Genomic DNA, 15,382 nt, shown 5'->3' with positions numbered 1-15,382 from the left:
AAAAAACTATTTCCAAAAACTGGGCCCCTTTTGTCCTTTGATTGTGTCTGGTGTGGCAGTTCAGATCCAAATAAGGAAGATGGAACAATATCTCTGCAGCGCCACCTATTGGATGGCAGCATTCCTACAAATCAATGTACGACTTTTTAACAAGTCTGTAAAACAATGATTGAGAATAGGAAACCAAGCCAGACTCCATATACAGGCAGCTGTTTCGGTGTGTTTACCCCTCATCAGTGTGCAGCAGGATCCTGGCTTGGCTGGTGAGTGGCCTATGACGTGGGCCCACTCACCCCCTAGGGGTGACCACACACTTTTTGGGCTCTCTCCTTAAGGAGTTCAGATCCATCCACTTGAGTAAGGACAAGTTGTAATAAAGATCCAGCTCATGGACTGATGTGGGGGTGTTTCTAGAAATAAGCAGACCCTTTACTTCTAGTCATGGACAACAGATGAGTGAATGGTTTGTTATGGGCCGTCCGTTTTAGCAAAAGTAAGTTTTTGCTATATTTAGTTATAACTTTCCCTATAGATTTGTATAGAGCAGTGCAGGGGCGTAACTATAGAGGGTGCAGGGGATGCAGTTGCACCCTGGCCCAGGAGCCTTAGGGGGCCCATAAGGCCTCTCTTCTCCATATAGGAAGCCCAGTACTATGAATAAAGCATTATAGTTGGGAGCCCCGTTCCAGGTTTTGCATTGGGGCCCAGGAGCTTCAAGTTACGCCTCTGCAGCAATGAGTCCATTATTGTGCAGTGCTATTGTAGATCATTCAACCTTTACACCACCACTTATATCTCTGCTGTTCTTATGCATTAAGATCACTCTGCAGCGCTTTTCTATATGGCTAATTGAACGTTAAGTCACCGCTGGAGAACTGCGCCATGGGGATGGCGTAAATCCTGAACACGTAAATATTCCCTTATGCAGCCCCATATTATTTGACATAGACTAACTCCAATAGAGCCTAATGAATCATTTACTATCATTTAACTTTTTTTTTTTTTTGGCCATCTTACTGAGGCTTTGAGTAATGTTTTTAAATTTAGCTATGAGACAATAACCTGAGGCGATCCAGTCAATTACAGTTTTCAGAGCTCCGCCGCAGACTGTGAGCGCAGAGCATTTAATCCAACCTTGTGATTTCTAATGTGATTTGGAACATGACCCCTTACATGGTAAATGTGCTTCAAGTAGCATGAAATCTTTAACACCACTATAAAACCCAAGTGGAGTAATGAAAATAAATACGATAAACAACGGTTAGGACGCGCGCTTATAAAAGCCTGCATTATTGTAAGCAATGAAGCTGACACTTGGAATGGAAAGTAAGAGTTATTTCAGCGGGTTCTTTATTGGGGACTTTATTAAAAACTGCTTCTCTCTGGAGAGGTTTATAAGCCACCAAGCCAAGATAAATGTCAGGAGCGTACAAGGCTCGGTCTTCACATCCTGAAGCCGAAGTTCTATAAGTATTGCTTTTTGTAAGGCGGAGGTGTAACGGATGGGTAATGCATGTGAGTGGGGGGAGGCAGAAAAAGTCTCACTTTTTTGGCAAGGGTATTGTCATACAGGACGGTCACAAGTATTGGTATAGTGATGCAGATGGTATACGATGCAGCCGAAGGAGTTATAACAATATGCAAGGTTGATTTAGGAAAAAGGGAATGCAAGTAAAAAAATGCTATCAGGAAAAGCTAAATTAGTTTAGAATGACTTGGTGCTAATTACAGCCAGCTAAATCCTAGGACTATTAATTGTGCAGAATACATGATTGGGTTGAAAGAACAATAGTCATACCGTACAGGTGAACCGAAATAAAGATCACAGTGTACTTTAAAGAGTTAACACTAGAGATGAGCGAGTATACTCGCTAAAGGCAATTGCTCGAGCGAACACTGCCTTTAGCGAGTACCTGCCCGCTTGAGATGAAAGGTTGGGGTTCCGGTGTGGGGGAGGGGTGAGTAGTGGCAGTCAGCAGGAGGAAGCGGGGGGGGGGGGGGAGGGGAAGGGGGGGAGAGAGATCTCCCCTCCGTTCTGCCCCGCTCTCCCCCGCAGCTCCCTGCCCGCCGCCGGCACCCGAACCTTTTGTCTCGAGCAGGCAGGTACTCGCTAAGGGCAATGCTCGCTCGAGCAATTGCCTTTAGCGAGTATACTTGCTCATCTCTAGTTAACACTTCTATTATCAACAGACTCAAAAAACCCCTTCAGACATCTCCTTTACCTAAGGCTCGTGGCCCGGTATCAATATCTTAGTCCATGATTATGGGCCACGTTGGTCTACTAAACAGTCCAAATCCTTTGAGCATAGTGTTCTCCTATACTACAGGCCTATTTAGCTATTTGTTTATCTAGTAGTGTGCCCACCTAGTGTTTGGGTTTAGGCCTGCCTCATTTATAGTTTGTTGCATGAGCGTTATAGCTAATATTGGCCAAGGCTTGTCCAGGGCCAGGAGCATGACTCTACCATGGCTCTCTTGGATCTTTCTTGCAGCTCAGATGCCCCACTGGGTTGGGGACATTGCGTGGCCTTTCTCTGACATCTTCCAGTTGTGGCAGTCTCCTCGCCCTAAATCCTTGGTCTGTTTCTTTCCCAGCAGCTTCTGCTTCTCTCTCTTAACAGCCACACTCTACAGACTCTTGTCCTCTTCCTAAGTTACTCTACGGCAGCGTCTTCATCTCTCCTCACATTACCCTGCGCTTTGCTGTGGCGCAGCAAAAATTGTACATTACATGTCATGGCCCTAGCCAATCAACAAATGTCCATGGAGCACGTTCAGACTTATCACACCAAAATTTGGCATACATTTTGGTGCTTTTGAAAACTCTTGTCCACTTTTTGGCACGTATTACTGTCCATTGCCATAACAACCTCATAAACCTTTACAGAAGCCCCTTACAGGACTGTGGTAGTAAACTGAATGCTTACCTACCTATGGCAACAACTATCTGTATTGAGCTTTTCTCAAGCGAGACTCAAAATGAAACTTGGAAATTCCTGTTATTTAGAGTTATGGAGCAGAGAAGTCGGTGGCAGCCATGCAGGTGCTCATCTCCCAACACCCACTAGGATCAATTACACAGGACTCATCAGAAGATAAGAGTGCGGCACGGATATTGTCATTTGGCCTACTGTGTAGGATAGTATTTCTAATAGAGCAGTATGAGCATCAGTGCTGTCAACGGAGGAGTCTTCAATTGTTATTGAAAGTTAATTGCCCTGATACAATATGCTTATATATCATAAGAAACCATGGGGGGCATTCATAAAACCAGCTTCTGGTATTAACCCTTTCCAATCCAATTTGTATCCTGGTTTTCCTAGGGGGCTTACTCTTTTTCTGCCGTCATACAATAGTCCTGTCTGCTGGCTAAAGCCAGTACTGCATGAGGTGACACATTGGATAGGCTCCGACAGCAGAGAGGCTGGCAATATACAGTCAGAAAACCCTGACGGATGCCTTCCAACATCGGAGCCTTAAACCATAATGTCTTTAGACGTCAGACAGTGGATTGGAAAGGGTTAAAAAAAAAAAAATTGTGCTAGTAAGGATTTACAAAAAAGTGGGCAACTTTTTGCTGCCTACACCGTCCAACACTTTTTTTGAAAAGGGGGCCTAGCTTGTTGGAAGGCAGCAAGGCCACCCTAGACTGACACATTTATGTATAATTTACACCAGAAACTGGGGTAAATTAAACTTGTTCCATCATTGAAATCATCCAAGGGAATCATCCGGGCACAGCGGATCGTAACTGGCGACCATTCGTCCTGCTCTAGGAAAATCGTTCCAACAATAATGTGTTATTGCAACCCCCAGCTGACTCCCCCTAAACGTATGGACCAAAATGGGATCGTTGCATAACACTTCTTCACATGAAGCTCACTCTTGTTTTGTATATCTATATATATTGTATTTATGAGCCAGGAAGTCTAGAATGAACTGTCCCCTGGGCCCTTCTTAGATTGGCAGGACATGAATTTCAATTGCTATAATGGAGACATTCTTTGAAATCAAATCTATGAATATCATCCATATGCAATGCTGTAATAAGTAATGTATGTTTGATAAGGAAAATTGATGCCACTCGTTAAAGTTTTGAAATCTCTACCCCCCCCCCCCCCCCCTCCCTTCACTCTTATTAATGTCCTTACTTGACTTCACAATCAGAACATTATGAAGTTGCCCTTTTTAGTTTGCACTGGAGAGAGAATGGGTTAACAGCTGACAGACAGGAGAGCTCTAACTTACGCTCTGATTTCATGGAAAGAAGTTCAATTAAAGCTGATTTTAGTGTATGTTTTCAGGAATTAATGATCTTTAACCACATTCTGAGTGCATTTGCCTTTTATACAGCTATTTTTGGCCATTCTATAGAAGTTATGGAGCAGCACAAGATGGTATCTGACACACATTTGTCTTACATTTATGCCCCAAGGAACTTAATGGTTTCATTTGTCTAACTTAAGTATGTTCTATCATTTCTTCTCAATCCATTTTCCTTGCTCGTTTTCTTTCTTCTGTCAAGGTTGGCCTTGTAAAGGAAGCTAAACAACTCCGATGATCTGATTAGTTTATACATCCAGAAAGTATACTTTATCATAGGCTATACATTAGCTATTGTTTTATTTATTCCCATGCTAAATCATTTGTATCATTTGTCAGTTTTAGATTTTCCAAGTTTGCTTTGAAGGCTTCAGTGCTGTTATATAATATAGATATATTATTGTTATTGTATCCCGAAATATCTTCTGCAAATAATAACGTACACTCAAGTCGAAGGAGGTATTCATGTATGTAGCCCTGATTTAGATTGCGTGCCATTACTTTAAACTTAAAGGGTTAAGTCTAGAGATGAGCGAGCACGCTCGGATAAGTCAGTTACTGCATCGCTCTTCTCAAGTAACTGCATTCTTGTCCGAGCGTGCTGGGGGGGGGGAGGGGGCGGGGGATAGCGGGGAGTAGGGGGAGAGAGAGATCTCTCTCTCGCTACCTCCCCTGCCACCCCCTGAGCACGCTCGGACAAGAATGCAGTTACTCGAGAAGAGCAAGGCTCGCTCGAGTAACTGACTTATGCGAGCGTGCTCGCTCATCTCTAGTTAAAGGGGTTGTCCCGCGCCAAAACGTTTTTGTTTTTTTTTCAATAGCCCCCCCGTTCGGCGCGAGACAAACCCGATGCAGGGGTTAAAAAAGAAAACGGGATAGTGCTTACCTGAATCCCCGTGCTCCGGTGACTTCTTACTTACCTGGTGAAGATGGCCGCCGGGATCTTCTCCCTCGGTGGACCGCAGGTCTTCTGTGCGGTCCATTGCCAATTCCAGCCTCCTGATTGGCTGGAATCGGCATGTGACGGGGCGGAGCTACAAAGAGCCGCTCTCCGGCACGAGCGGCCCCATTCAGAAAAGAAGAAGACCGGACTGCGCAAGCGCGTCTAATCTGGCGATTAGACGCTGAAAATTAGACGGCACCATGGAGACGAGGACGCTAGCAACGGAACAGGTAAGTGAATAACTTCTGTATGGCTCATAATTAATGCACAATGTACATTACAAAGTGCATTAATATGGCCATACAGAAGTGTATAACCCCACTTGCTTTCGCGGGACAACCCCTTTAAGTCCCATTTACACGTAATGATTGTAACTCAAAATTTGTTCAAAGGAGCAAAAGTGCACGATAATGCATCCAAAAGCGAGCCAGCGTGCAATTTTTGATTGCTTTTTGTGTATCGCTCGGTTTCAGCCTGCATGAAAATCATTGCTGGTTCGCTCACAAATGTCACAAATTTTGCAGGCTTGAAAAATCCTGCCTCCTGTAAGCACTGCCTCTCATTGGCTGACACTTAGCCAATTACAGCCAGCGCTCAATGAACCAATCACATCCATTCATCGAGTGCAGGCTCTGATTGGCTAAGCATCAGCCAATCACAGCCAGCGCTTCCAGAAGGCGGGGATCTTTCAATCCCTGGCCAGAAGAGAGGAAGACCAGTGTCGGGGACCAGAAAAAAGATGCAGCGGAGCCCTGGACAGTACTTCTAGGTGAAGTATACTTTTTTGTTTTAAATTTCTGCAGTCAGGACTTATTTTCAAGGTAGGGCGTATATTTCAAGCCCTGCCCCTCGCAAATCCTTGCATGCGATGCCATGTTCCCATGTGGAGGAAGCCTACACCTACCAAAAATTTGCATTCTTCTTTACAGACTTTTGCCTCTGGTATTGCTTCACCCCTTCTTCTCTTTCTCAACAAATGGGCAGATTGAATACAGCTGTGGCCAATTAAATAATTGACAGCTGCTCCATTCAATTTCTTCCTTAGGCCGGGCTCACACGACCGTGAGCGCAGGCATGCAGCAAGTACGCAGTGACGTGTACTTGCTGCATGCCGCCAATCTCCATGCACTATCTTGGTGTGTATGTGCACAAAATACGCACCAAGTTAAAGCATGCTGCAATTTTTTTTCGTGCGAGTCATACATGCGCAAAAAAAATGTTGGTGACAATCGGCAAATGCAAATCAATTGGCTCTTAGCATTGCGTGTAGCGCATGGGAAGATTGCATGTGCAATGCGTCCATGTGAGAGTGGCCTTAGTCAAAGGGGTATGGTAAGCATGCTGTGAGAAGGGAGCACACAGTGCCCTAATAAATTGAGATTGGTGGGGGGCGTAAGTGATGAAACCCCCACCAATCAAACTTTTAATCACATATCCTATGAAGAAGTGCTAAGTAGATTCTGGTACAACCCCTTTAATGTCTGAACCTTTCCTGGAATGAAAAGGCAGCTCTACTAGATGCACGTGCATTCATGCCAGTGTCTGAGTTGCAGGTTCCATGGATGGCCATGAGTGCGTAAGTCCTGCACCCAATGGTTTAGTGGAAGTCGTATGGCTAGAGAAGCCCTACAAAGGAGAGAAGTGAAAACTGTAAATGCAAAGCTGCATACATTTTTTTAATTGAGTATTTTTTGTGCAGTTTTAACCTTTACCATTTAAATATACCATCAGCTGTGCTGTAGTATGCTCAATAGTCCTAAAGTTGGTGAATGGAAGCAGAACAGAGTGTGTTCTTCTTCTGATAGTTTACAGCTGTGTGGATGACGTAAGGGACACAGCAGAAGAGTCAGGCTGTTTTTATGAAAATCTTGGTCTAACATACAAGCTACTGTATCTTGTATCACGTTGCAAGCACAGGGTTGTCTGACAAGCAGACATGGAGAATGCAAATGTTTTACAATATTGCTCATTCTAAATCTTTTTCATTGTGCAGTTGTCACAGCTCATCGGCAGTGTCAGATTGGGATCGGGTGATGTCATGGCATCCACCCCGGCCCACATGATCCCCACTTTGGCGCAGGTTCAGTGTCATTCCGGTGTTGGATGCTGGCATGAGCACTTCTCTGTTGTAGTGTGGAGGGGTGTGTCCCAGCCAACCAACCAGTGATCGTCTGTGCACATATATTTAGCTCCTCCTCTTAGAGGACGCCGGTTATACTTCTAGTCTGAAGGTGTTTCTAGTCTAGTCGGCAGCTCTGTCCTGTTCCTTTATTGGATAAGTCTGTTTAATGTAAAACAGTGTTTCTCAGTTCCAGTCCTAAACGCCTACCAACAGGTCATATTTTCAGGATATCCTATAGTAAGAACGCCTGTGGTAATGTCTGAGGAACCGACAATAATTACATCACCTGAGCAATACTGAGGAAATCCTGAAAACATGACCTGTTGGGGGAGCGTGAGGACTGGAGTTGAGAAAAATTGATGTAAAGGGTATTTATATATTTGTAACATCTATCTTCTGACTTACTGCTTGTATCATCTGATGTCAACCCGATGACCTTGGAGGTCCCTCCAACTCTACCACTCTGTCTCCCTTTGGGCTCACAGTTCAGCTATTAGAATGTTTTTGGAATGTGAAGGGAAACTGCAGTATCTGGAGGAAACCCACACAAACACAAGAGGACATCCAAACTTCATGCAGATGTTGTCCTTAGTCTTTTAGCCAACGGTGATAACCACTGAGCCACAGTGCTGCCCTGTTTAATATCTATACAGTACGTACGTATTTTTATGCATTGTGGTAGTTTGGTATCTCTCTCTCTTCCAACCAGGGAGAGTCAGGGTCACCTCAGTTTTCTGCTGTGTGGTTGCCTTCATCAGGGCAGGTGCTCCCCTTTTAGCTAGGGTCTCATTGCACTAGTAAGTTAGGGTCAGATTTTCCATTCCCCCACTCTTTGCTATGTTTTGTTCTCTGCAAAGTATGTCCAATCCAAACAAGACGTTTTGCATCCACTTTGGACGTAACAGCAGTATACTAGAGCATTCAGGAATTTGCCTCAGTAAATTTTTCAGATGTTCACTAGTCAGGTGTGTTTTGAAGAGAGAATTTTTAAAGACCAACTATTGGATCCATTTAATATGGAATTATTTGTATGTTTTGAAGTAGAGCGAAGTAATTTGTGCAACACTATTCCTATGGTTTAGGCTATGTTCATTTTATGTGAGTGTCTGATATCAAATATGTACTTAAGGAAAAGTATACTTCAAAAGGGGGATATCAGGCTGGTTTCACATCTGCATCAGAATCTCTGGCCAGAGGTTTCGTCACAGATGCTGCTGAAAACACCGTAAGAAAAAGTGCCACAGGCAGAGATTTTTCTTTCATCCAAAAGCCAGGCAGAAAGCAGCAGACTCCATTATAGTCAATGGTGTCCGCCTGGTGCTGTTCGGTTCCGTCTACAGATGGAACCATTCGGCCGCTTGGAGTCCTCTTTCCTGCTCCCCAAATGGAGTAGGAAAGTGCTATGTATCCCCAGCATAGATGTGAGACCACCCTTATTATACCAGCTGCAAATACATCTGCTGCATCTCTGCTGCATCTCCAGAGTGGTCAGACGATGCCCAGGGATTTGTTCTCCAAGGCAGAAAAAAATGTTCTCAAAGTAAAGTGGAAAGTATGCAAAGAAAGGATGCAGGCAGCAAGACTTATGGTTGCGGGTGGCTGAGAATGTGGTGATATGAAGTACTGTAGCTCCATCATTGCTCTGTTCTTCACATACACTACTGTTGCCCATTACAGATAAGTCTAAACTCCGAAACAATTGAGTTCCCCATGTTCGTGCCCAACCATGTGATCAAGTGTATATATTAAATGTCTTTAGATTTGTTCCATTATGCCTGAGAAAGGACCCAGAGGTTGGAAAGCTCACTACTACGTAATGTAGTAGTGAAGTTCACAGAAGGGCCTGTAGAGCGCTGCAGACAGGGCTTCTGCTGCTAGGGTTAACACCAAGGGGTGGAGCAGGAACCAGATAAAAGCCAGTTCCTGCCAAAAGCAAGGGGGAAGTTACAGCTCAGGTGAGCTGGAAGGGCTGAAAGCCTGGGGTCCAGTGTTGACCAGTGGAAACAGTGGAGAGACCGCATCAGGAACTGGGAGCCTGATCCGTGCGGACCAGTTTTGGGTCAGTCACACGTCTGATGGAGGAAGACGGCTTCTAGACACCCTGGGCGGGGTAGTGACGGTGACCCAGTGGGTGGTGAACCCAGGATTATACATGGACTGTGTTAATATGCTGTTTGCTGTGAAGTAAAGGCGAGCCAGAACTAAAGCAAATCTACATCTCTGGAGCATTTCTACATGTGTGGTGCGCCAATTTCATGTACGAGAGGTCAGCGATCCGCAGGCGAGTCACCCCAACATGCCACAGTCATGTATTTTTGTTAGCGATTTCAAAGGTATCATATCTACAAGATGACTTTAATTTCTCCTACTGAGGACAATCACACTCTGAAACAATGGAATGAACCAGATTTTTGCATTAAACCAACAGAAGAAACAATTAGTTACATGTACCATAATTGTTAGCAACGCGGGAACTTAAAAATATTAGACGAACCTTGTAAACTTGTCCATATGTCCCATTTCCAACCACTTCCACCAGCTCAAAAATTCCTGCAGGATCCTGTAGAGAAGAATAAATGAAGAAATAAGGCTTAGGAGAAGCAGTTTAGAGGCTTAAGCTTTCATTAACCAGCTTCCACTGAGAGGATTTCATGAATTCTGTATTAATCAATTTGCTGCAAAGTAGTTAGAACTGCTTTTGAATGCTCAGTTTACTTTATTTCAGTTTTCTGTGTCAGTGACTCATACAGTATTTGGTTTCATAAGCTATTCAAGGGTATTTTTGCAATTATTTAGGACCGGATTAATTTAAAGCCTAAACATATTTTGCCTTTTCATGCCTAGTCATCAGCATTCTGATAAGTTACACGTGCTCATGAATGTGGCTTCCTGCTCAGTATTTTACTCATTGAAGAAGTAGTCTGTGTCCATAGATGCCGTAAACAGGGACTGAAATGGCAAAACTAGATGTGTGGCCTGCAAAAATCTGTCCTTGGTCATCGAGCCACCCCCTGTTTGTCAGTCTTCCCATAGTCACGTCTTTGAGCCATTTGGTACTTGTGGAGAAGGCTCTCCAGTACCCGGTACCGTAGATTGGCCCACAAGTTAGCATGCTGGGAGGTAGGGGTACAAATTGATCACTTTGTGTTCAAAATTTACGTGTAAGATACTCCACCAAATGTGAAGACCTATCTGAAAGATAATGAGATATCTGCCTACTGCCTGTAAATAAGGTTTTGAAAACTTCATTCATGTATCTTGTACTGTAATTCATAGCAGATGTTTGGTGCAGAACCCATACCAAAACTTCCTAGAAAATCTGCTGAGTCTGAATGGGGCGCTAGGCTTGAAAGAGCAAAGACTCCAAAACCAGCTGTTGGGTGGTAATGCATAGTAGTAGTGATGAGCGAGCATACTCGCTAAGGACAATTACTCAATCGAGCATTGCCCTTAGCAAGTATCTTCCCGCTCGAGAGAAAAGGTTCGGCTGCCGTCGGCGGGCAGGGAGCGGCGGGGAGGAACGGAGGGGAGATCTCTCTCTCCCTCTCCCCGCCCCCCCCTTCTCCCCCTGCTCACTGCCGCAACTCACCTGTCACCCGCGCCAGCAGCCAAACCTTTTCTCTTGAGCGGGCAGGTACTCGCTAAGGGCAATGCTCGCTCGAGCAATTGCCCTTAGCGAGTATGCTCGCTCATCTTTACATGGTAGTTCTCAATACAGGATTTTACTAATGCACTGTAACACATAACTGTAGAGGAAATCTTATACATGCACTGCAAACTAAAGGGGCTCTCCAGCTAGATAACTTTCTCTACAGGAGGATGCACTGACAATCAAGCAAGCAGGAGGTAGTATAGCTCCGAAATTTTGAACACTGGAAGAGAGACAGATGTTGGCTGTTGTGGCAAATTTTCTAAATATTAGGGGTCGTTACCCCTCTTACATCAAATAAGCCATGTTTCTCCTTATAGCAATAGTGCCCCTTAATGATGCCTTCACGATACTAGTATACCTCTAGATAATAGTCAGATACCAGCTCTACACAGTGGTAGTGATTACAGTGCAGTTATTTCCAGTGATCACAGGTGATGTCTCCTCTGGTGGCATATGTTATTCATTTTTCTTCTCTCTGGGACCAGACCACCATGAAGAGTTCTTCCAGCTATGTTTCCTCTGTGTGAACTCTCCTCAAACTGCCACTATGTCATGTGCTCTTCTTAGTACCATCCCCCATAGTAATAGTGTCTCCCTTGTGACCCAAGAAGGTAATAGTGCCCTCCTAATGGCGCTTTTTAGTTACAATTCTCCTTTTGTGGTCCCTCTCAGCACCAATTGCCCCATAGAAGGAGGTGCGCAAATGTGCCATCAATGTGCAAGCACATGTGGAATACACTGCACAATTCAGTGGAAGAAAAAAATATATCTAAACCTTATTAGGCTAAATGGCCCTTTAAATCAAAGCTGGCGGGTTGGTCATGCATGCATGTGAACAGGCCCTGTGCGCGCAAAATACAGTACTATGCGCCGATATGCACAAATCAACCTCCGTCACTGCGCAAATACGTTTCGCTGGGGTGAGCGTGTTTGTGCATACATTTGTCTGAAGCCTTAAGGCCCATTTACACGTAACGATTATCACTCAACATTTGCTCAAAAGCTATTGTTTCATCGATAATCGTTGTGTATAAATGCTCCCCACTTTGACTCTTCAGCTGAACAGTAATTTTTTTTAGGTGAGCATAAAATCCATCGTTCACCCGGAGAGAAGATAACACAGACCGCACAGTGTGTTTGCTGCCCATGGTGCGCTGATTACACTGTATTCAGCTTGCAGCCCCGCGGCAGAACAAAGGAGCTGAATGCCATTAGTCTTGCTTAGAGATGAGCGAGCGTACTCGGATAAGCACTACTCGCTCGAGTAATTGGCTTTATCCGAGTATCGCTGTGCTCGGGTCTAAAGATTCGGGTGCCGGCACGGAGCGGGGAGCTGCAGGGGAGAGCGGGGAGGAACGGAGGTAAGATCTTTCTCTCCTTCTCTCCCGCCCGCTCTCCCCTGCTCCCCGCTGCGACTCACCTGTCATCCGCAGCGGCACCCGAATCTTTAGACCCGAGCACAGCGATACTCGGATAAAGCCATTTACTCGAGCGAGTAGTGCTTATCCGAGTACGCTCGCTCATCTCTAGTCTTGCTTAATAAAAAGAATAACAAAAGTGATTGTGCAACTATTTTGCAGTCACTGTTACACACCACGTGCTGACTGAACACTATAAGGGTAGGTTGATGTAACATATAGGGTATGTTTTCACTTGGCGTAAACACTGCAGATCATCCACCAGTAAGTTGTAATTAACGAACTGTGTTTTTACAGGTCATTGGTTAGACTAAATAAAAGAATCAAAATCATAAAACAAAAATACATGTTTGGTATCACACCGTCCGTAAAAGTCCGATCTATCAAAGTGACACATTATTTACCCCGCATGGTAAACACATTGTCCAAAAAAAATATAAACGCCAGAAATGCGCTTCTTTGGTCATTCTGTCTCCAAGAAAAAATGCAATAAAAAAGCAATCAAAAAGTTTTATGTATTCCAAAATGATACCAACGCAAACTATAGGACGTGCCACACAAAATGAGCCCTCGCACAAGTATATGGACGGTAAATTAAAAAGGTTATTGCACACAGAAGATGGCGGCAGAAAATAATAATTAAAAAAAAATTCTCTGAAAAAAAATAGTACAGGAAAAAAAACATAAGTTTGCTATCGTAGTAATCGCACTGACCCATAGAATAAAGTTATCATGTCATTTGTGTTAGTTTGTGCACCGTAAAAACAAGACGCACCGAAAATGGCGTTATTTTGTTTTGTTCTTTTTTCATCTCACCCCACTTAGAACTTTTAAAAAGTTTTTCAGTACATTATACGCCACATTAAATAGCACCATTGAAAAATACAACTCGTCCCGCAAAAAACAAGCCCTCATACAGCGACATCGATGGATAAATAAGAGTTACGATTTTTTAGAATGGAAAAAAAAAGCTTGGTCACTAAGGGGTTAACTAACTTGAAAATGAGACGTGCTGCTAGTATTTTGTAATCAGCAGGTTTTAATTTTACAAAAACGTATCAATCACTTTAGTTTATGAAAATGTTTAAAAAATTTTTTTGCCATGTTATCTTTGCGTGTAAATGGGCCTTTAGACCTGTGTGATATGACAGTTCTAAGATATTAGTAAGAGCTGCATTGCTTCGCGTTGACTCTACTGTACACGGTGACACTAGAGGCTCGGTGGAGTCAGGCGTTGCTCTCATACACAAATTAGTCACATTGGTTATTTGGCAGGCCGCAGGAATTCCCTTGAAAACAAAGCACATTTGAAGTAATTTGACTGATCATTTGAGAAACCAGATCCACATGGCAAGCGCAGCGCCAGATGATCCCTCTGAAAGGAGCGCCGAGCCGTCTTATTTGTGTTAGATTGCACAGCTGGCTGTCCTACTTCTAGCATCCCGTTATGTAAGTGGCGGAGGTCCGGGGCTGCTGGGTGTCGGGATGGATGAGATACCTGGAAGATCTGCACAAGTCCTATTCAGTGGCATTAACTCATGTGCTGCTGGACTCTACTGGACTATGCATGCTCTTGTGAGGGTCATAGCCTTTGTTGGAAAAATTATGCTGTTTCTTCAATTTTTGATATTACACGCCAAAGACGTGTAAATTTGAAGGACGTTCTAAATACAAGGGCGGCTTCAGATGACCATATGAACAATTGCACACGTTTCAGCACAGCATATTTGCACGGTGAACGAGGTTTGACTAGGTAGTTTTGTGCAGGCATCAGCCACAGTACTGTACTTCTTGCACTCACAGGGCCTGTTTACATGTGTGTGGACCCCCCCCTTCCCCCCCCCCTCCGATTTTAAAGGTAGGCTACTTAACCTAAAGTCCAGATGTGCTTTTTTTTCACGGAATTGCGCAGAGTATTGTGCATTTCCACAAATGCAGAGGAAAATAGAGCATGTTCTACTTTTTTTTTCTGTGCAGGCCAAAGTTAGACTCTTTATACAAGCCTTGTAACAATGACTGGGAATTAAAAGCTGCAATGCTGTCTTCCAATAGGTGGCACTGTGGAGGTATTATTTCATCTCCCTTATTTGCATATTACCCAGAGGAGCATGAATGGCCTTTTTAGTTTACTCACGCGAACCTTTTAGAGACCAATTGCCCAAACTGCAACCCAAAACCTACTTATTTGTTGCAACACGTCAGAGGGCGGGGCTTATCACGACGTATGATTTTACCCCCATCGTTCTAAAAAAGGACAAAATTCTGCAGCATTTCTGCATCCAAAAGGCCGCCTGCAGACGGCCAGGTCAGATCCTGCTGCAAGAATTCTTGCAGCAGGATGCGGACCCGTGCCCCTGCAGAGGCCTGCGGCTCACCCACTCCTAGCATCCTTCGTTTCCGCGCCGGCTGCCAGCAATCCTAGGCAGACGGCCATGATTTGTCCACGTGAAATCACATGCTGCCAGCCGGCGCATGTGCAGAGCTGGCCCGGGCAGTACTGACATTTCTGTGCGGGAAATAGAGCATGCCACAACTTGTTTTCCACATGTGATTTCACGTGGACAAATCATGGCCGTCTGCCTAGGACTGTGTTTTTCAATGCAATCCTATGCAGGCGGGCACAGGCGGAAATTCTGCGGGAAATCCCGCTGCTGAATTTCCGCCCATGTGCAGGCGGCAAAAAGCAGTCAAAATCTGCACCCTGTCTATTTTGAAACAGCCCTGCCCGTTTCCGCCACATGTAAACATACCCCAGTGGTAATAGTGATACCCCCCAGCGTACTATTGACACCCCCCAGCGTACTATTGACACCCCCCAGCGTACTAGTGACACCCCCCAGTGGCCCCCCAGCGTACTATTGACACCCCCCAGCGTACTAGTGACACCCCCCAGTGGCCCCCCAGCGTACTAGTGACACCCTCCA

The 15,382-nt window shown here is 44.5% G+C and overlaps 1 protein-coding gene across 1 annotated transcript in view; it reads right to left on the bottom strand.

Moving 5' to 3' along the window:
- NRK (Nik related kinase) overlaps positions 1–15,382 on the bottom strand; it is a 294,683-nt gene that overhangs the window by 269,898 nt on the left and 9,403 nt on the right. The window contains exon 2 of the mRNA XM_066581768.1: positions 9,883–9,948. Coding sequence (XP_066437865.1) covers positions 9,883–9,948 — 66 coding nt within the window. The remainder of the gene's footprint in view (positions 1–9,882; positions 9,949–15,382) is intronic.

Source organism: Eleutherodactylus coqui, chromosome 10 (assembly GCF_035609145.1).
Source record: "Eleutherodactylus coqui strain aEleCoq1 chromosome 10, aEleCoq1.hap1, whole genome shotgun sequence".
NCBI lineage: Eukaryota > Metazoa > Chordata > Amphibia > Anura > Eleutherodactylidae > Eleutherodactylus > Eleutherodactylus coqui.
The sequence above is the reverse complement of the archived record's forward strand: the minus strand, read 5'-3'. Positions and strand labels throughout refer to the sequence as shown.